The sequence below is a fragment of the Propithecus coquereli genome, unplaced genomic scaffold (assembly GCF_000956105.1).
Source record: "Propithecus coquereli isolate 6110/MARCELLA unplaced genomic scaffold, Pcoq_1.0 Scaffold180, whole genome shotgun sequence".
NCBI lineage: Eukaryota > Metazoa > Chordata > Mammalia > Primates > Indriidae > Propithecus > Propithecus coquereli.
In genome coordinates this window covers 3,670,755-3,694,588 of record NW_012142746.1, presented here as the reverse complement: position 1 = coordinate 3,694,588, position 23,834 = coordinate 3,670,755, and the positions used below count along the sequence as shown (strand labels likewise).

General features: G+C 36.0%; 2 protein-coding genes across 2 annotated transcripts in view; one reads left to right on the top strand and one right to left on the bottom strand.

Moving 5' to 3' along the window:
* The first annotated feature begins 5,791 nt into the window (after nt 1-5,791).
* Nucleotides 5,792-6,340, top strand: LOC105808852 (ferritin heavy chain-like). The gene has a single exon (XM_012642611.1). It carries the CDS (start codon nt 5,792-5,794, stop codon nt 6,338-6,340), a length of 549 nt encoding a protein of 182 aa, XP_012498065.1.
* Nucleotides 6,341-6,756: 416 nt separating this feature from the next.
* ZNF423 (zinc finger protein 423) overlaps nt 6,757-23,834 on the bottom strand; it is a 178,069-nt gene continuing 160,991 nt past the window's right edge. Inside the window, exon 4 of the mRNA XM_012642610.1 lies at nt 6,757-6,773. Within this exon, the coding sequence (XP_012498064.1) occupies nt 6,757-6,773 (17 nt within the window). The remainder of the gene's footprint in view (nt 6,774-23,834) is intronic.

Here is a 23,834-nt window from a genome sequence, read left to right as displayed (position 1 = left end):
ATTAATAAAATGTGGTATATGTATACCATGGAGTACTATTCAGCTTTAAGAAACAATGGTGATATAGCACCTCTTGTATACTCCTGGATAGAGTTGGAACGCATTCTACTAAGTGAGGTATCCCAAGAATGGAAAGACAAGCACCACATGTACTCACCATCAAATTGGTATTAACTAATCAACACACAAGTGTTCATATAAGAATAACATCTATTGGATGTTGGGCGGGCGGGGGGAGGAGGGGACGGGTATTTGCGTACACAAAGAGTGCAATGCGCACCATCCAAGGATGGACACTCTTGAAACTCGGACTTGGGGGGGAGTGGGGAGGGCAATATATGCAATGTACACATCTGTACCCCCATAATATGCTGAAATAAAAAAAAAAGAATTGAGACATTTCATTTATATCGGGGTATACAGGCACGGCACATTCAAAAGAAAATTTGCACCATGGCAGCTAGATCTATTCCTAGTGAGAAGTGACTATGTTTAACACAAAAGCATAAGCTCAAGCATAATTGGAATTTGTTAATTTTTAGTTTTACAGTTTTATTTGTAATACTTATAAATTGTTAATTTTACATGTATAAAAACATACCTTTAAGCATACAGATTTTTATAGCTAGTTTTATGTTTGTGCATATTCAAGTAGAATTATAATAATAATTTGTCATCATTGAGTAACATTGATTGTTCTTTCTTCCACAAGAAACACTTTAAATACATATTCAACATCCACTCCTACTCATTGTTTGAATTTGGAGAAATAATGAGACTATGACTTTTAAGAGGCCACTGAATCATTTAATTCATATTTTTGAAACCCTACTATGTGGAATTTATCATTGAACAAATTAAACACGGTCTTTGTCCTGGAGGAGTTCATGGTCCTGTAAAACTTTCCAAACTGCCTAGGGAAGAATCCAGATAAGAGTGTCACTCTTTGCTATTTAAAATTTGTGTGCTCCAAAGGTGTGGAAACAATCTAAATGCCCATCACCAGATGAATGAAAAAAGAAAATATTGTATATACGTACAATAGAATAATATTATTCAGCCTTAAAATAAGAAGAAAATTCTGCAATATGTGACAACATAGATGAACCCTGAGGACAGCGAAATAAACCAGTTACAGAAAGACAAATATTTTATGATTGCACTTACATGAAGTATCTAAATTATCAAATTTATATAATCAAAAAATGGAATGGTGGTTGCCAAGGGCTAGAGGGAGGTGGCAATAAGGAGTTACTAATCTGCAGATATAAATATCCATTAAGCAAAATAAATGAGCTCTAGAGATCAGTAGGACAACATTTTACCTATACTCAACAGTAACATGACAGTTTCCTTGGCAGTACAAAAGCTTTTTAATTTGATCAGATCCCATTTATTTATTTAGAGCAAATAGCCTACAGAATGCGAAAAAATATTTGCTCTCTACACATCCGATAAAGGGCTGATAACAAGAATCTTTCTAGAACTCAAAAAAATCAACAAGAAAAAATCAAACAACCCCATCAATAAAGGGGCAAAGAAGACAGAATAATGGTCAGCAAACATATAAAATAATAATGCTCAGCATCTCTAATCATCAGAGAAATGAAAATCAAAACCACAATGAGATATCACCTAACTCCAGTGAGAAGGACCTCTATCAAAAAATCCTATATTCCTCACATCCCTCTCCCCTCTAAAATGAGGGCATATAAACTTCTGGACCGCACTGTAATATTAAATAATCACTCTGTCATTCTCCTCATGTGTACAGTAAATAAATTTATAATCTCTTTCCCTTATTAAAAAAATAACAAAAATTAACTCAGAGAGTTTCTATGATAATAAAGTAATAAACAGTGCACAGCTCAGGGACAGGTAATATTCATACATCACTTTTCAATATTCTCATTAAAGATGATTTTGTTTATTCATATGCATGTATACAGAAATGTGTAAATATATCACACACATATTCACATACATGCACACACATACAAACATACCACACACATGGAGAAAGAGATAAGCTCCCAAATATTTATGGTCCACTTCATTATGAATATATCATCAAGGCCACTTTTTTATTACTGAATTATTTTATTACTGTATTACTTTTTAAAGAAAGGATTATATGAAACATTGAATAGAACTTAGTTGCAAAAAAGGTAAATATGATGAATTTATATAACAAGATTTTGTGTTAGTACCTACAAAAATACCCGATATACAATAAGTACTCAATAGAAAAGTATTGAATGAATGGATGAGAGCTTATGACTTACAGAGTCAGAACTCATTTTCTATTACTAGTTGTGTAACTATTAGTTCTGTAACATTTTAACATGATGAACACAATTGAAAGTCTAAACAAAGAGTTTTTGTAGATTATAATACTAGAATTTTTATTTTTTCACTCTGCACTTACTATTAATATTACTGTGAAAGTTAAAATTATGTGTCAACTTGACTGAGTCACAAGGTGCCCAAATATTTGGTCAAATATTGTTCTGGGTGTGTCTGTGAGGGTAATTTTGGATGAGATTAGTATGTGAATCCATAGATTGAGTAAAGAAGATTGCTCCCCCTAATGGTGGTGTGCTTCACCCAGTTAGCTGAAGTCCTAAATAGAACAAAAAGGCTGCCGGGCACCGTGGCTCACGCCTGTAATCCTAGAACTCTGGAAGGCCAAGGCGGGACGATTGCTCAAGGTCAGGAGTTTGAGACCAGCCTGAGCAAGAGCAAGACCCATCTCTACTAAAAAAAGAGAGAAATTAGCTGGACAACTAAAAACATATAGAAAAAATTAGCCGGGCACGGTGGCGCATGCCTCTTGTCAAAGCTACTAAGGAGGCTGAGGCAGTAGGATTGCTTGAGCCCAGGACTTTGACACTGCTGTGAGCTAGGCTGACACCAAGGCACTCTATCCCAGGCAACAGAGTGAGACTCTCCTCAAAAAAAAAAAAAAAAGTAACTAAAAGAAAAAGAAATTTTAAAGAAAAAAAGAATATAGAACAAAAAGGCTGACCTTTCCTCAAATAAAAGAGAACTCCTACTGCCTGACTGGCTTCAAGCTGGCACATCAGTCTTTTCCTGCCTTTGTACTCAAACTGAAACATCAGCTCTTCCTGGGTCTTGGGCCTGCTTGTCTTCAGACTGGAATGACATCATCAGCTCTTCTGAATCTCCAGCTTGCCAACTTCCAACTGCAGACTGCCAGCCTCCATAATCATCTGAACCAATTCCTTATAATCTCTCTCTCTCTCTCTTTCTCTATATATGTACACACACATACTGTTGGTTCTGTCTCTCTAGAGAAACCTGACTAGTATGAATACTGACCACAAAGACTTCAAAGAAGCCTTTTCCTTATAGTCTTATATTCATATTTTGTTAGAAATATGATCTGTTCTGAAGTTTTCTCATTCTGTCTGTATTTACTTTTATATTCCTCATTAAAGCAAAACAGAATGGTGTGCTTTTGTTTACAAATATACATATTTCTTTCACGGAAATCTTAGCTCCTAATCCATGCTTGTTTATTGATTTCTGTTAGAAAAGTAGATTTTTAAAAATCTTATATTTCCCTTACTCGTAGTACGTATATCATAGTTAACGATTTCCCTAGAAGTTAATGATGAAGGATAAAATGTCTGAGAAGCACCATTATCACTCCTTAGTATACATATAAATATACCATAGTAGTAGTACTTGAAATACCGGAAGAGTAAAATCCTAGGGGCCAATTAATTATTAAATAATCTTGGGAATATTAATGAGAAAGTGTTCTGCAAAATCAAGATGTCTTAAATAGATTCTTATAGTGAAGTCTGTAATGGAATCTCCCAAGGAAACCTTTCAAAGTCTACGATTAAATTAAGATTAAGTACTCGTGTTAAGCAAATATAGAGCAAAATTTCATCTCATCGAGATATTGATCGAGTGGTTCTTTTCCATCTCTAGCGTATGATTCTATCATCAAAACCACATAATAAAATAGGCATTGTTATTATTCTATTTCTTTGAAGGATCGATGATTAAATGCTTCTAAACCTGCCAAGATAAGTTTATACTATTACATTTTGATGTTTAATCCTTTATTTTCTTCATAAACACTGATTATAAAAGAATATTAACTTCCAAAAGAGAAACAAGTAGACCAAAATATAAGTGCATTAATCGAAACCATGGGAATAAGCCTTTGAGTGAAAATAGGCATTTTACTCATAACTTTAAAACCATTTTAGAGCACTTATAATATTCTGTCGTTCTGTCTTGTACCTTGAGAACGGGGTCTATGTTTGATTCTGTTTATTTCCAGAATCAAACACAGTGACTGACACATATTTGGTGTATATAAATGGTCGTTGAATTAATACACAAATAAATTAATAATTAATACCTAGGTTGATTGGACTTACCTCTTCTAGAAAATCCTTGAATCGTAAGAATATATATTGTCATTTTTATTTCCATATACATGAGGATGGAATTGTATGTATTTGCATGAGAGAATAAGGGAGAAAATATGGCACTCTTCTGTTTGTTTTTGTTTTGGTTTGCTTTTCTGCTAGAATACAAACCCTAAGGCAATGGAGAGTTTGTCTCTCTTTTCTACTAACATATCGCTAAATCCTATTTCAGTGCTTGCTCGGGACATATTAGTAATTAATAAATATTTGTCAAAAGAATAAAGTAATTAATTAACGAAAGGAGAACTGAGATCAGTGGTAGGAAAGCTGAGTTCACTACTGATGGTGAAAGAAAAATGATATGTTGACAATTGGGAAAGTGGTGGAATCTTCTATAGCTTATGCGGCTCATGTCATATAAGCTAATCGAGGGATTAAAGAAGAAGGCTTGATGAGTGGCACTGGAATTACAAAGGAGGTAGGAGGGCACGAATACATCCACATGGTTAACAGTGTTTTCTCTAAGAATGCACGTAAGGCTTTAAGTCTACTTATCCAAGAAGAAGAAATTCACAGTCTAGTCGAAGAGAATGAGCAAATCTAGGATGTCAGGAAAATGATACTGGAATTGTCCATTTCGGGGTCCACAGAGGACAGAAATAATGTGTTTCCAGGATTGAGCTTAAAGATTAAGCTAGTAGAGAGAATAAAGGGAGTGAATAAAGGTTCGAAAAGTATGAAAAGGATGCAAAGGTTAAAAGATGCACTGTTTGAGATTTTGGAGGTGGTGCTCTGCTGTCAGAGAATGGGAAGTTGATCACGAATAGAAGGAGAAAAGGGGAGGTCGCTGAGTTAAGAAGGTCTAGGAACTAAGTGAGGTTATCCAAAGTGTCATTGGTGTGGATACTGAAGTCACTGAGGAGAGCTGCCATTCAAATAAAGCTTTGTGAGATGCAATATAACCAACGACCTCGCAAAAATGACATCACATTTATGAAAAAAATCGCATTTGAAAAATATTCAGATAAGTTGCTTTCAGAAATCATACAGGTGATTAACTCAAAATAGCCGCACTTATATTCATAAATAACTTTTAAAAATATCATATAGGTCAAAAGGTCAGCGCTGTGTCTCCGGCATTTCTCATGGAACTCTGCCCTGGCTCGCGCTCCCCCATTCCTCTGCTCCTCCCCCCCGTAACGGCCCCCAGGCCCACTTCCGGTTCCCCGGAGCCCACCTTCCGCTGGCCACTGCCCTGGTCCACCCTGGGATAGCCCCGAGGTACCCGTCATAGTTGCTGCCGCCGCTCTCCGCGCCACAGCACGCGATCTCGCTCCGCTTTGGCCGTTTTTGTGCTCCCCGCACCTGCGCTGCCAGCCATGGCCACCGCCGTCTCTCAGGTGCGCCAGAACTACCACAGCACCTGTGAGGCCGCCGTCAACAGCCTGATCAACCTGGAGCTCTACGCCTCCCACGTGTACCTCTCCATGGCCTTCTACTTCGACCGCGACAACCTGGGCCTGGAGCACTTCTCCCGCTACTTCCTGCGCCTGTCGCATAAGGAGAGGGAGCGTGCCGAGATGCTGATGGGCCTGCAGAACCTGCGCGGCGGCCGCATGTGCCTTCACGACATCAGGAAGCCCGACCGCGACGACTGGGAGGGCGGGCTGCAGGCCATGGAGTGCGCCTTCAACCTGGAGAAGAGCGTCTACCAGAACCTCCTGGAGCTGCACCAGCTGGCCACCGAAAAGGGCGACTCCCAGCTCTGCGACTTCCTGGAGAGCCACTACCTGCACGAGCAAGTCAAGACCATCAAGGAGCTGGGTGGTTACCTCACCAACCTGCGCAAGATGGCGGCCCCAGACGCCGGCCTGACGGAGTACCTCTTCGACAAGCTCACCCTGGGCGACTGCGACAAGGAGGACTGAGCTGGGACTGTCCCCACAGCCACGGGTGCCTTCCCCAGGTCAGGCCACAAGGGCGGGCATTCATGTTGCCATTTCAGAAGTTCACTTAGGTTTTTTCCTCTCAGTTGTACCATTGTTTCCAATGAAGTTATCTGGTTCTTAAAGCAATAAAGGTGTCCGGTTGATTCGTGTGTGCAAAACTCTCACCTTCGAGGAATAAGTGCACATCCCCGCACAGATTTAAAATGGGTCCCCAGCGGGCTCTCCACCCACCTGTACATACCCCATCCACATGCAGCTCAGGATCTGCATGGATGGAGGGGAAAGGTACTCCATGGGCTCCTGGAAAACCATGTGGTCATGAAGGGTGGCAGGGTTGGTGGGCTGGAGCCCTGGTGTCTGTGGGTGCATGTGTGTGGTAAAGGAATGGTTCGGCATTAATCATAGTGGTTACCTGTGGGGAAGAAGTGAAGGGAAAGGGATTGGGCAGGGATTAAAATAAATAGGTCTTCAACTCCACTTGAAAACTTTCAGTTCTTTAATATACGCAAATGTTAATGTTTGCTGATTCTAGGTAGCAAGATGGGGGCCCTGGAAGAGGGCATGGCAGACTGTCTCTTTGACAAGCTCACCCTGGGTGACAGACCTTCCCCTGCCTTCTCCACAGACATCAGAGTGCATTCCTGTGGTCACCAATGGTGGGCATTTGCACCATTTCTTCCAACAAAGTAATAAACTGCAACTTTAAGCAGAACACCAGATAATGAAACCAATTTTACCATGGAATAAATGACATAAACAAGAGTTAAGTTCCTGTAGCATATTTCTGGCCACCAAAACATCACAAAACCTGTAAATAAAGATGAAAACACTTCTAGTATTAAACATGGAAATGAATGTGAGCTATACGAACATTTAAAAGATTAATAAAAACAAGCAAAAACATTAATAAAAACAAGTGGATAGTTATTTATCCACTTATTCCAGTTCCGGGTTGCCGGTGGCTGGAGCCTATTGTCAGCTCTGGGTCAAGGGCAGGAACCAACCCTGGACAGGATGCGATCCAATCCCAGGAGCACTCACATCCACACCCACACTCACTCACACTGGGGCAATCTAGACACACCAATTCACCTATCCAGCACATCTTTGCGATGCGGGAGAAAACTGGAGTACCCAGAAGAAACTCACACAAAGATGGAGAGAACATGCAAAGTTCACACAGCCAGTGGCCCTGGCTGAGAATCAATATTTTTCCATCAATGCTATATTGAAACTATCTTGAACAAAACAACTTTGAAGGAATCAATGTCATTCGGGGATGTACTGTCCCTGTCATTCTGCCATTCTGTGTCTCTATATGTGTATATATGTATATAGATGCATATATTTAAACTTTATTTATATATATTTCATATTTATTTAATATATGCATTCATTCTACCAGCAGCAGAGTTCATTTTGAATCTCCAGAAAAAATTCTGAGTTTTTGCTTGGGAAGACGTCCTTCGTTCAAAGAAGTTAAGTGATTGTGTTATTGGAAATGATATAGCTGCTTCCTACGTCTTTCCTGAGCCTGGTTTTATTTCTGCCCTTGGGTTTTATGCATCAAACTTTGATTTGGTTTTTGTTGTTTGCTGCCAAGAGAACTTAAGCTAATAGGCCTTATTATCACTGCACCTTTATCAGGCTATATTTACAGTGGGGTGAATAATTCCTCTAGGGTAGTAAATGACATTTTTCTCTTTATTCCTAGTACGGAGTCTGTTGAAAGGAAAAAGCATGAAAGGGTAGACAGGATAAAATAAAAAGAATTGCCTCCATGAAAATACAGACAGAAGCGAATTCTACTCCCACAGCTACTCTTTCTCACCTAGAAGTGGATTTCCTTCATAATTTACAGGTTTTTAATTCCTTAGAGCATCATTTATTAGACTGCATTCACTATCAGCCAGTCTCACAAAACAGTAATACTTGTTCAGCTAAAAAAATGGATTTGTGGATTTACATATATATACACATGTATGTATATGTTATATGTACATGTACACATAATATATATGTATTTATATACTTTTATTTATATGCAGAAAGTATTTGTACTAATTGAGTTAGCGGTCTTTTTGTTTTGTTTTCAGTTTTTATTTTTTAATCTAGGAATTTGCAGTCTTTTTTTTCATAATGATCACAGTTTCTATTTATTGAATGCTACTAAATAACATACAGAGCTAGAATTCAAAATTCAAACCAGCATTTGTCTGGTTTCAAAGCCCATGTACTTTTACAGTATCATTTTTCCTCTTGTGCATACATGGATCAGTCTTTCATACCTTCAAGAGGCACATATTTCCTATTCTATGCGCTCTGTTCCAGAGCATGGAAAACTGCCCATTCGCTTTTAATTCCCTGATACTATGTAGCATAGTTAGTAGAGACAGGCTCCACTCTGAAGCTATGTGATCTTAGCCAACTTAAGAATCTCTCTGGACCTTGGTTCCTTATCTGCAAAATATACATAATTCTGCATCTACTGTGTAAAATTGTTGTATGAATTACATGAGAATATTTATATAAGAATTTACTACAGAGGAACGTGGTATAAGCTTGTGAAATTATCCCAACTGCCATTATTATTATTTATAATAAAACCTAACAAAGGTAAAATAAAAAGAAAAGAACTAATATATTTTAAAATTCTAAATAATGTGCCAGCCAACTGAACCAAAAAATATTTGGAAAAGGTAATCCACCACAACCAAGTAGAAAGTATCAATTTGGTTATATCATATCAGTAGATCAAAAAGCATTAAATTTTGAAAGACATTGATAAAAAATATCACAATCATTTCTAAAAGGAGAAAAAGCTCTTTGTTACCTATGAGTAGAAGAATAGTTTCTTAAAACATTAAAGAGTAACTTACACTGACAGCCTATCCCATTATTTACCGGGAAAATACCTCTAGAGACATTTCTATTAACCTCAGGAACAAAACAAGAATTTCTGATACCCTCTTATTTAATATCTGTTTAATATTATAAGTTTTAGAAATTTAATATTATTTTATAAGTTTTGCTCACATAAGAAAACAGAAATAAGTTGTGTCATTACTGGAAAAGAGGGAAGAAATTATCATTATTTGCAGACAATATGACTAGATATATACTCAGAAAAACCCCAGATTGCTAGATCACATGGTAGTTCTACTTTTAGGTCTTTGAGCTATCTCCATATTACTTTCCACAGAGGTTGTACTAGTTTGTGGTCCCATGTTTTGGGACTTTTTGATATAAGCCATTCTTACTGGAGTTAAATGTTATCTCATTGTGGTTTTGATTTGCATTTCCTTGATGATTAGAGATGTTGAGCATTTTTTCATATGTTTGTTGGCCATTAGTCTATCTTCTTTTGAAAAGTTTCTGTTCATGTCCTTTGCCCACTTTTTGACAGGGTCGCTAGGGTATTTTTTAAAAAATAAATAAAATGCACAGATGCTGACAAATTTAATAAAGAATAATAGCATACATAAATAATATGAAGGTAAAAAATGGGAAAAGGACATAAGTAGAGATAAAGTTCAGATTACAAAGAGAAAAAATGAAGAATTTTATTATAATAAACTTGAAAATGTACACAAAATAATCAATTTCCTAGAAAATAACTTATAAAAATTAACTCAAAAATACTGTCATAACTAATAAGTTGAATCAGTGTTTTAAATTGTGAAATGACAGGAAACACAAGGCCTAAGTGGTTTTCAGACAAATTCTACAAAATTTCAAAGAAAAGATTAATCTTATAAACATATTTCCAGAGAATTGAAAAAATAGATCACTCCACAACTAATTCAATGACTACAATATAATCATAATAGCTAAACCTGACCATGGCAGAGTGAGAGAGAGAAATTGGAGGCCAAAGCACTTACTAACATAAATATAAGTATTCTAGGCAAAATATTAGCAAATTAAACCCCCAGTGTACAAAAAAATACATCATAACCAGTCAGGCTTTTTAGAACTTTTCATGATTGAGATGCATTTTCATAACAGTACTCTGGCTGCTATGCTGAGAAGAGATTGGCATGGGGAGAGGAATGGGGAGAGGAAATAGGGGCAGGGTTGCCAGATAAAATCTGCATTTGCTAAATCTGACAATTCTAATTAAGAGGCTATTGCAATAATTGAGATGAGGCATGTTGTTGACTTGTAACAGGATGGTGGAAGGGCAGATGGTGAGCTGTGGTCAGATCCTGGAAACATTTTGTTGTTAGATACCAGATGATTTCACTCATCTGTAGAATCTAAAAAATTGATCTCATAGAAGTAGAGAGTAGAATAGTGGTTACCAGAGGCTGAAGAGAATAAGGAGAGTGGAGAGTGGGGAGAAGAGGTTGGTCAATAGGTACAATGTTACAGTCAGATATGAGGCATAAGTTCTGGTTTTCTATCGCACAGTAGGGTGACTATAGCTAACAATAATATATGTATATTTCAAATAATTAGAAGAGAGGATTTTGAATGTTCTTATAAGAAATAAATGATAAATATTTGAGGTGATGGATATGCCAATTACCTTGATTTGATCATTACACAATGTATCAGAACATCCCACTATACCTCATAAACATTTGAAATTATTGTGTCAATAAAAAAGTCAACAGTGTTTTTTGTGATGGATTGGATGTAAATTATTGTCTATCCCATTGTCTATCACAAATTACCCCACAGTCTTCTAGGGCTTTATCCTCCTTTACTATAGTTCTGAAATAGCCTCCTAATTGCTCTGTTTCCTCTAAACCTGCTCCTCTGTAATTTCAAATTCCAGTCTGAGTAATATTTCTTGAAGTGCAAATCTGAGTATTCGCTACCTAAATCCCTTCAATAACTTACTTTTGTCCTATGGGTAAAGTCTAACTCCTAAAAATAGATGATATTCACTCTTTGGCCCCATGAACTAATTTTCCCATGCTCAAGGCAATCACTTCCACTGTGCAACCTCCATCTTCTGTCTAGCTACATCCTATTTGTTCTCTAGCTCTTAACCTAAATGTGACATCTCAAGAAGGCCATCACTAAGGCAGGTTTTGTTCCATTGCCATAAGTTCCCATAAAATTGTAGTTTCTACTATTGTAACATTCATCAAGCTACATAATAATCACTTATTTAACTGGATGTTTTCTCAATTGTTCTGTAACTTTAGGGAAGGGTGAGATGTAACTGTCTTGTTTACTACTGTAGACAAGACATTAAAGAATATCCAGCATGGAGCATATAGTCAATAAATATTTTAAATGAATGATTAAGAAATTAGCTGATTATATATTTGCATTTCATATTTGCACAATGATTATTGAAACCTTCAAAATAACAAATGGCTGTGCTTCATAACAGCACATTAATGGTGCCACTAATTATATTTGATAAAAATTTGCCCTTGGAGGGGAGGGGCGGGCAAGGGCAACATACATAACCTAAACATCTGTACCCCATAATATGCTGAAAAAAAAAAACGCTGTGAAAAACAAAAACAAAAACAAACAAAAAATTTGCCCTTAGAATGAGTTTACTTTTTCTTTAACTTAAAACACGCATTTGTATATATGTCACAAATCTTAATTATGACAGTGTACATTTTGACATTTTACCTTAAAAATAATTACTTCAATCTCTGGTAAACTAGAACTTACTTCATTTCTATTAATACAATATGAAAATAAAATGGAGTTTTTATTTCTATATATTTTTTTAACTAGCTATCAATACAATGACAGAAAAGCATAGACACATCAGGGGACAGTTCTCTCTCCTACTGTAACAAATAGTGAAAGACTGAAGTGACTCAAAAATGGAAGCCAATGAGACATAGGATGATAAAATAAAAAGGGACATATTTAAAACTCTTGAGAAAAATGTGCATATTATTGATAAACTCATATCAAAATAAAATTTAAAAATAAATATTTAATAACATTAAACTGGAAATAGTATGAATTTATAGTCTTTTTAAAAGTAGTATCTTTTCTAATTCTAGCACTATTTTAGCCCAGCTTCAATTCCGTCCTATCTACCAGGCTTACTCATGTAAAAAAATTTGATAGTCAGCCCCCAATGCCCATAATTTACTTTCTAATATCTTTTCTCTTCCTCTGTGAAAAGGAGCTAGTATTTGTTGAATAATAGCTGATCCTTTGAGTAGAACATATTATGACTGCCCAAAAGTATGGGGGATTTTAAGATGTCTTGGATAGTACTAGAAGTACAAATGAGCTCAGTTAAAAAGGATTCTCATTGTCTAAGTTTTGACAATAGATGTATAACATACTATGGTAATTTGTAACAAGTTGAGTCTGTGAATAAAAGTATGACTCTTTAATTATAATCATAAAAAGAAAATTTACTATGAAGTGTAACAAGAAAATTATTATACAAATGAAAGATTATAGTATAGTATTTTTTATTAGTTAATTTTAATAATAAGGGAGTGTAATGCATATAATATTCTTTTTTCTAAGTAATTACCTATATATGAAGAGTAAACTTGTATGCTTCTTAATATTTGTTACACAAGCCAAACTGTTTAGGAAAATTAAGACCCTGTAGAGATAAATTGATTATTATTGGTGTCTCCCACCATATATAGGAAGAAGGAAATTTCAACTGATTTCGCAAGATGAAGAATGAACAAAATATTATATTCCTTATTGTCCAGGATACGAAATCTCTGAATGACAACACTAAATATAATTAGAAAATAACAACACTTACTTGTTTCAAATAATAACAACAGACCATATCAATATGCGATATTTAATTGGCAATAGGCTATAGAGCACTGGACAAGGAGAGTGAAAGAATATAATACTTTGGGAAAGGCTGACCAGGCTGCAGAATACTAAAACTTAAGAAAGGCTTAAGCTTGACATAACAAAGTAAATTTGATTATTAAAATAATGGGACCAGGAGCTCCAATTTGAATTATGTTAAAGGGTGCAACTATATCCCATACCCCATTCAACAAGTAATTGGTTGATATCCGGAACCTGCAACTTTAGTCTTAACACTTGGTTTGTTTCCAACCTAAATACCAAGATGACTATCGTTGTAAACTTTCCAAGTAGTTTGTTGAGACAGAGTATCTGTTTTATTAGAATAGCTTTCTAAAAGTGAAAACGCTCAGTCAAAATTTATAAACATGCCCAATATTTGAACATATTTTGCCTAATTTTCATTCAGAAAGTCTGTAATAACATACACTATAAACAGTAATACATGGACGATTTTCCCAAGGTATGTTTATAGCACAGACAGCTAGTTGCCTCCCCAATGCCCATTCTCTCCTTCTTTACTAACAACAACAACAAAAGTTTCATTCCAGATGCTTATGTGCCCAGCCAAACATCTACATTGCCCAACGCCCTTGCACCCAGGAGTAAACAATGAGATGGAGCTTAAATCAGGTGAGGCTTCTGGATATCCTCCATCCTTCCTCTTTTCCCTGCCTAGAACAAGGACTGAGGTTAGGGCTACGGCAGGAATCTTGAAGCCAGAGGAGAATTTGAGAATCAAAACCACTTGCTAAGGATGATGATAACCTTGGAACCACCAAACCAATCTTGGATTGCATACACATGTAACTGAGGAATAAATAAACCTCTCTTGTTAAAGCCATTTATTATATTATGTATCTTCTCCTAAGGAATCCTTTCTAAAAATTATGTTTATAATAATACTTATTATTAGTTTAATTATAACTTCTTTCGGGGCTTAGTGTCTATTCCTATTTTCCAGGCTTGAATATTTGTGAGCTCTTTTCTCTGTTTTATACAGTTCTGAAGTTTTTAATAAATTCCACATACGATAACTCACAGAGTTGTATCTCTGTCTGTGAACTCTCCTCAGAAATCCAAAACCAGATTCCTTAGTGAAATTTGAGATTTTCATTTAAGTGTCTCCAAGGTTACTAACACTTAATCCAAACACTGTACATGTAACTTTCTCCCCAACATTAAACCCACCTCTTCTAACATATTTTATCTTAATGAAAAGCATTAATGTCTATAAATGGAACACACCAAAAACCTAGAAGTTTTTACTCCAGTATATGTTTAAGCTGTCCCCTTTCCCCATGCCTATCACTGTCACTCTAATTCATCTCTGGAGGCACACAAATAAAATAGCAATGTAGATGGTTTTCCTGCATCTAAAATATTCTTTTTGAATATATTTCTCAATAATTCAATCAGTGTGAACTTTTAAAAATGTGAGTCTGAACCCGTCATTTGGACACACACACACACTTTAAATCAATCAATAGCTTCCCATACTTTTTGAATAAAGACCAAAAATGTTAATATGGCTTATAAAGCCATGCATAATCCTTTTCCTACCGTTTCCCATGCCTCGAGTGACATCATGACCCCCTTTTATCCTCTATAGTCACATTGGCTTCTTTCAGGTCTTTAACCCAGTCCTGGTAACTCTCTTCCCAGGATCTTTGAATATACTTCCCTCTTCAACCCAATGACCCTAATTACTCACGCTCATTGTTTAGATCTTAATTCAAAGAAAACTTTCTCAGGGATCCTTTTCGATTCACTCTGTGGCTCATATCTCTAGTTATACACTCTGTAACACTGCATAAGTCTAACAAGCAGCACCATGTGAAGTTTGCCCCACCTTTTTTTTTTTTTTTTTTTTTTTGAGACACTGTCTCATTCTGTTGCCCGGGCTAGAGTGCCATGGCGTCAGCCTAGCTCACAGCAATCTCAGACTCCTGGGCTCAAGCCATCCTTCTGCCTCAGCCTCCCCAGTGGCTGGGACAACAGACATGCGCCACCATGCCCGGCTAATTTTTTCTATGTATTTTTAGTTGTCCAATTAATTTCTTTCTAATTTTAGTAGAGACAAGGTCTCGCTCTTGCTCAGGCTGGTCTTGAACTCCTGAGCTCAAAGGATCCACCCGCCTCGGCCTCCCAGAGTGCTAGGATTACAGGCGTGAACCACCAAGCCTGGCCTGCCCCACCTTTTTATCCTAAGTGTTTAGCATAGTGTCTGCCCCTAATAATGGTACTACCAGTAGCTATATTAAATATTTGATAAATATTTAATAAATAATTCATATTTATGTTAGCTAGAATATATCTTCAAGTGATTCTTATGAGAGAACGTGGGTGATTCACTTTCTCTGTCCTCTGTGCATGATTAACAAACTACCAGGCATAAATACATATACATACATATACATATTTAATTCCTTTCTCTCTTAAAATGTTTTAGATTTTACTTTACTGTCTTCTGCATTTATTATACAGAGGTTTCGTAAGTCATTTTTATTATTTGGACTAAAGAAATTGTTTTCTGCCTCCTGTATTGTAGAATTATTAATTTTTTTCTTGAAATGTTTTATAAATTTGCTAGGATAAGATAAGATATTTGTCTTGGTAAACACTTTCAGTCTTATAAATCAAACTTTTTTTCAGTTATATAACATTTTCTTAAATTATATTTTATATTTATTTTCTTTCATTATCCTTTGGTTTTGATCTCTTCCATAGGAACATGAATTTTCTCGTTCTATCTTTCACATGTGTTTTCTTGTGGTTTATAATTTTCTTCTTCTTTTTCTGGTACTCAGTATTCAAGGACAATGTCCTAGGTTTGTCTTCCACGTGACGGATTCAGTTACTGCAATACCATCACTAATGCTTCACTGTTTATAACACTGAATTTCAATCTGCAATATTAAATCCTTTGACATGTTTCCTTGTCTCCCTGTATTCCCTATTCATTTCTTCCTGACTTTAAATCAACTCAGTTTTCATCATGGTGTCTTGTGATTTCATCATAGCTTTCAAGTCTACTACAGAAAGCATAATAGAGTAATCAGCTTCCTAAAACTGATTTCAGTTCATACGGTTCATCTTGCTATTAACAGAAAAAACTGGGGTTTTGTTATTGTTGTTTATGTCAGTATCAGGTATAATTCCGTGAAATTTTCCCTTAATAGTCACGCCATAGCTACAAGAATAATTTCCTTAATTTGCAAAACAAGGAGGTAACTGATTAGACTAGCCCATAGCTGGTGCTAAACAGTTTTTATTGTTATCATATCTGTTTTGTGTAAATTTTCCAATTGAAGGAAGTTTTACTGATTTCACTGCCCAATTAAATGCCCATGAGGAGACCTGTTTCTGAGGATAGTCTTAGTAACTCTTTATTTCTTTCATTAGCATAGTCAGTAAATAAAGAACTACATTCTCCAAAGGACATTATTCCCACAACTCTCTCAACTAAGAATAGAATTGGTTATAGAATGAGAGGCATGAATAGGGCAGATTATGGAGGACAGGTGATACAGTCCTCTTCTTTTCAAGAAAGGACTGAAACAATTGAACAGATAGATGAATGTAAGTCCTTATGGTCCCTTCCATTTTTCGCTCCACATCCCTGTTGTCCACACCGCATTTTGCCTCATTACCTCATTTATACTTTGGTAAACAGAAATTCTTCCTTTTCAGATTAAAGATTTCTAGTTTCCAGTGTTGTTGACAGTTTGAAACTTTTTGTAGGATTTAATGTGTATTGCAGTTGTTAGAGAACAAATTAGTAATCATTATCTGCCATCAAAACGTGAAAATTATTAAATATCTGCAATGTTCTTAAGGAGAAAATTAATTATATGTTCCAGAGACTAATTGACAAAGAATCTTTTGGTGCACAGATAAATGGAATGATGTAGGCCACCTATCAGTGTTTGAATTTTTTTCCTTTTATACTTTCAATTAAATTTTAACGCCAAAAATAAAGGGTGTCCCAAAAGTCACCATACATAGGGAAAATGGGAAATTATAGCTAAATGTACTTTGATTTACAAGATATTCATTATAAAATTTTTCCTTTGTATGGAGACTTTTGGGACACCCTGTATTTTATGTTCATATTAATAATCCAAGATATCAATTAGAATGCTAACATGTATCATAGATGACAAAATATGTATTCATAGGCAATGTCAGACCTCTTGTTTAATTTAATCAACTGTACACTGATTAGTTAACATTTGTGAGAAAATGAATATGTTTGATCAATCATAATAGTTGGTGGTGAAGTATACTACCTAATTAGTTATTTTGATGCTGGCAATTTTTTATTTGAACTCACCTGACAGAAGGCAAAACTTCCTAGAAGTTAGAATTCAATTGTTGTGTATATTTCACTATCCCTGTATGCTAAATGCCTTTATCTTTTTCTTGATAGGAGAAAATGTTTCACTTCTCTTACCAAGGTAGTCACAGTACATATGCTAAAAGAAACCCCCTATCACTTATAATTAGCTTAAATGTATGTAGCATTGTTGTGGTTGTTGTTTAATTATTCAAAAGTCATAGCTATTGTTCACTGATTTAGAGTACATAAAGTATTTTTCTTTCAAACTTATTTTGTTTTCTGAAAGGTGTTGGTAAAATAAGTATATGAATAATGGTTTTAACAACCATTTCAGAGTTATCAAAATGGATTTTTTATGGCATAGACATAGATGATATTTATTTATAATGTATCCCTTAGCTAAATAACAACAGAATGTTAGAAGCCCTATAAAAATATGCAAGAAAAGTAATAAAATAGAAAGAAAAAAGCATTACAAATTGTTGAATCTGTAAGACGGTAATATAACAATGATCTGTGGTAATAGTTTCTATTACTTATCATATTAAATTTTGCTGAAGCAAAATAAAAACAAAGAGGTCTTATGAACTTTATTATCTAGCAAAAGGAACCTTTGAAGAAGATTTGCTTTGACCTGCTTAAAATTCTCCAATATTATAATAGTCTGAAATAGACAAATTCCATTAATTAATTCATTCACGTCATTCAATTCATTTAACATATATGTACTCAGCACTTAATTCATACCAGACATATATTTTTAAGTGGCAGTTTAGAGCAGAAAAAAATACAGGCAAAAATCTCTGACCTCATGGGGCTTATACTTTAGTAGGGAAAAGAGAAAACAAATAAAAAGTTAAGATACATATAACGTTTATGTTGAAGAGTGCTAAGAAGAAATGTATGGGTACTGTAGATTGGGGTGAGGGGAGCATGAGTGTTCAAATGAATATAACAAAGGAACTTCTTACCTAGATGAGATACCAAAATACTTTCTCATTTCCATGTAATTTTGCCCATATAACAAGGTCAGCGTTTTTCTTATGAACACCTTTGAATTAGTTTACCTGCTTTAGCAAATGGTTGCTGAAGATGCCAGAGTTCTATATTACAGAATATGGCATATGTACTTTACATGGGAAACTTTTAAGTGCAGATTTCTTTAGTGATCCACCTAGGCCAAAGGAAAATTTAAATATTGTTCTCGTGGGAAAAAATATTCTTATTTTGTGCAACATCATTTCCCAGTGGCCGGCCCCTGCCAGATTTGCATCAGCTGCAAAATGCACATCGAAGTAACTAAACAAATTGCTGCATTGGCTTCATTAGTATTCACAATATGACCTTTTGAAAATATAATACCTACCCAAAATAATTTTGGTTTTGGCACATTTACTATTATTCTGTCATTTCCAAAAGTAATTGGAAAATAGGGCCAGTTATTTCTAGAGACAATTCCTGGTTCATGACATTAAGACCATTTAGTCTTTGTTCAGACTGCCTGTCTTCCTCTTTACAATCACACAAAGATATACATCTAATTATTCCAAAGGCTGCATCAAAAAATTTAAATATAAGTCAAGACAAAAAGAGACTAAAATTTAGCTTTATTTTCCATTGTATGATAGTGAAACCTTATTTGATTACTCACATGAATATAAGAACCCAAACTTCTATTATACGAACATGAATATCTTATACAGGTCAAAGTATAATCTTTAAAAACTTAAAAACATGACTTATGCAAATATAAAATAAACATATATTAAAGATCTTAATTAGCTCATTAATTAATGAGGGAAACACTCTTACCCTGCTGGTGGGACTGCAAATTAGTGCAACCTCTTGGAAAAGAATTTGGAGATACCTCAGAGAGCTAAAAATAGAAATACCATTCAATCCAGCAATAGCACTATTAGGCATCTACCCAAAAGAGCACAAAACATTCTATGATAAAGACATCTGCACCTGAATGTTTATGGCAGCACAATTCACTATTGCAAGGATGTGGAAACAACCCAAGTGCCCGTCAATCCATGAGTGGATTATTAAAATTTGGTATATGTTTACAATGGAATATTACTCAATCATAAGAAACAACAGTGATCTGGAACCTCTTATACTTTCCTGTATTAAACTTAAGCCCATTAATCAAAGTGAGGCACCACAAGAGCGGAAGAATGGGCTCCACTTGTACTCGCCATCAAATTGGTACTAACTGATCAACACTAGGGTGATCACATGGGAGAAATACTCTCCAGGGATTAGGGAGATGGGGGGGTAAATCCGCAACTAAAGGACACGGGGAGCACTGTAGGGGGGGGAAGGGCATGCCTGTAACCCGCACTTGGGTGAGGCAAAGACATAAAGTGTAACCATAATGTTTGTACCCTCACGATACCCTGAAATAAAAAAAAATTAATGAGGGAACCACTAAGATGGTAAAACTGACACCAAAAGCATTGATGAACAGGGGTTTATATAGTTTATCAGGAAAACCATTTAAAAAGCTTAGAGCATGACTGCCAGGTTAGGTACAATCTCATTACTGTCCTATGGAGCAATAAAACCATAACTACCAGGATTACTTTTTCTATCAGATAGAAAATTGCAGGTTAGACCTTGTTCAACAAGCCCACCCAAGTATTATATAATTTTTTAGGGAAATGTACCTATGTTTGACTTTGCTATTTACTACTTACTTGATTAGAACTCAGATATTTGTTAAACAATGTCTCAGAATAACATTGAAGTTGTTTTTCTCCCCCCAGAATGGCTGACTAGAGACCTCAGGGACCAATTCTCCTCTGAAGGTAGAACCAAAATTACAGGTGAATAATCAGAGCTCCAGTGGAGTGTTAAAGGGAGAGTGCTGGAGCCTATTGGAGAGCTCAGGGGAAGAAGCTATGACACACAAAAAAGAAAGAAACAAGAAGCTAGCAGAGATTGAACCCCGAGGGACTCAGTATTCTGTGGAAAGAATAGGTGGGGTGTTTTAGACTCCCCTATCCCTTGCCAAAGACTGCTGCTCTACAAAATTAAGGAGATCTTCTCTGCCTTCGTGAGCCCAAGTACTGGAGTGGGCTGAAATTTAGAAACTTCTCGAGAGCATTACACTAGGCTGCCAGCTTGCATAGCGTCCCTCACTTTCCCTCTGTACCCAAGCTGTGGTGGTGGGTGCCATACTGGGTGGACACTGTTGCAGGATGTTGTACTGCCCAGGGACCTTCAACCCTTGTGTCTTCACATCACCAGATCCCATGCAGACATTCCCCAGAACTCAATTGAATTGCAGCAGCCACGCAGGGCAGATAGATCTAGAGGAGCAGCAGGATGCCCTGAGATCTAGCCTTCTGGGATTGCCATTCCTAAGGGAAGGGGGAGTGCACTACACCAAGGGAGGACCCCATAGGAGAAAAGGATCCAGAGCACAGGCTTTTCTGTGTTTCAGAGCTTCCTGTTTGTGGGCAGAGAATGACTGTATCTCTTTCAGCAGAGACGGGGTGCTTTGTTGGGCTCTGCGGGGAGGACTGTGGTTTCACCCCAGTGGCCAAGCAGTCCTGGTGCTTGTGAAGGGACATAGAGAGGGGGACTTCTCCTCCCTCTTATCCGCTGGTGTGGACACAGCCAGGGCTGCTTCTGCAGGAGCTCAGCATGGACGCACCTGTGAATAGACTTTCTAGGGCATTTTGAGGTGACTGCATTCCCACAGGAGGTGTGCCCTCCAGGCTCAGCCTTGGATGTGGGGTCGGGTCCCCCTCCTCTCTATATGGAATGGAAGCAGTCCTGCAGATGGTCAGTACTATCTGTCATAGTTGAATATCCTGAGCACCTGCACAGAGGTATGACAGGGAGGCAGATCATTTTCCTGCTGGCCTGGTAGTGGAGCTAGATGACTCCATTCATCCCTCCATGGAGATCTCAGTGCCTTTCGCTGGAAGCTCCCCCCATCACACCCCCATTAAGGCTGGCTTATGCGTGCCATCAGGGATTACATATACCCATCTGCTTCTGCTACAGCCAATTCTTACCTGTGGGCACCACCTGTTGGCCTGCAAGCTAAACTTCTCATCCCAGTGAAAAAAGTACTGAAAAAAGTACACACCACTAGAGACCAAGATAAGCTTCATGAAACCACTGCCATTCCAGCCCTGCAGGAGGCAATGAACCTGCTCACATTGCCAGTACATTGCTACAAAAACCAGCACCCGAGAAACCAACCACACAAACTTATCTATAACTAAGGAGCACATACAGAGTCTTTGCCACTGAAAGCACCCAGAACTGAAGCCAGGTAATCATAAACAATATAAATTATTAGTCATATCCTCAAGGGGGGAAAAATGCATACAATTGAAAATAAACTCAGAAATAATAATAAGAAATAGTCTATCCAGATGAGAAGGAAGCAAAGAAACAATTCTGCTAATATGAAAAAAAAACAAAAAACAGAGGATCACACTATCTCTCCAGCAATGGATGTAAACCAAAATGAATTATTAGAAATACTAAATAAAGAATTCAAAATATGGACTATAAAAATGCTGAACAAAATCCAAGAGAAAGTTGACAATCAACAAAAAGAAATCAGAAAAACAATTTGGGATATGAATACAAATTTTTCTAAAGAGATAGATACTTAAAGAAAAAAAGGACTATTGGAAATGAGAAATTCATTTAGGAAATTACAAAATACAGTGAAAAGTTTTAAAAATAGACTAGAAAATGCAGAAGAAAGTATTTCTGAGCTCAAAGACAAGTCTTTCAAATTAAACTAGTCACAAAAATAAAGAAAAATGAATTAAAAAATGAACAAAGCCTTCAAGAAATATGACTACGTAAAGTATCCAAACCCACGATATATTTGTACCTATACTTATATCATATAAAACAGACATTAAACCAAAAACAGAAAAAGAAAAGACAAAGAAGGTCATTATATAATGATAACAGGATCAATTAAACAAGAAGATATAACAATTCTCAATATATATGCACCTAACACAGTAGCACCCAGATTCACAAAATAAATACTATTAGACTTAAGAAAAGATTTAGACAATAGTACAATAGTAGCAGGAATGTCACTATGCCACTGATAGCACTAGACAGATTTTCAAGGCAGAAAATAAAAAAAAAGAAACATTGGATTTAAATTGTACTCTAGAATGGACCAAACACATATTTACAGAACATGCTACCCAACAACAGCAGAGCATTTATTCTTCTCATTAGCACATTAAACAATATCCAAAGATAGACCATATGTTAGGCCATAAACCAAGTCTTAATAAACTTAAAAAAATAAAATGATATCAAGTATCTTCTCATATCACAGTGAAATAAAACTACAAATCAATTCTAAGAACAACTTTCAAAACTATACAAATGCACAGACATTAACCTGCTCTTGAATGATCTTCGGTTCAATGATGAAATCAAGATGGAAATCAAAAAAATTGTGAAATAGATAAAATAATGACACAACATATCAAAACCTCTGGTATACAGAAAAATCAGTGCTAAATGCTTACATCAAAAAGACAGAAAGCTCACAAATTAACATCATAATGTATCACCTCAATGAACTAGAAAAACAAGAACAAATATAACCCAAAGCTAGTTGAAGACAAGAAATAACAAATATCAGAACAGAAATAAATGAAATTGAACCCCCCCAAAATATGAAGAATCAATGAAATGGTAAGATGGTTTTTTGAAAAGATAAACAAAATTGATAGACAACTAGCTAGACTAACCAAGAAAATAAGGGATGGGATTCAAATAACCTCAGTGAGAAATGAAAAAGGAGACATCACAACTGATACCACAGAAATACAAAAGATAATCTGAGACTACTATAGACATCTCTATGCCCATAAACTAGACAACCTAGAGGAAGTGGATAAATTTCTGAAAACATACAACTTCTCAAGCATAAATAATGTAGAAATAGAAATACATTGCAGACAAATAAGGTGTAGTGATATTTAATAAGTAATAAAAAATTTGCCAACCAAAAAAAAAAAGCTCAGGACTAGACAGATTCACAGGTGAATTCTACCAGACATACAAAAGAGAACTGGTACCAATCCTACTGAAACTGTTCCAAAAGATCAAGAAGAAGGGAATCCTTCCTAACTCATTCTACAAAATCAGCATCATCTCGAAACCAAAGTCAGAAAAGGATGCAACAAAAAATAAAAACTACAGACCAATATCCCTGATGAACAAGATGCAAAAATCCTCAACAAAATACTAACAAACCAAATCCAACAGCACATCAAAAAGATACTGTACCATGATCAAGTGGGTTTTATTCCAGGAATGCAAAGATGGTTCAACATA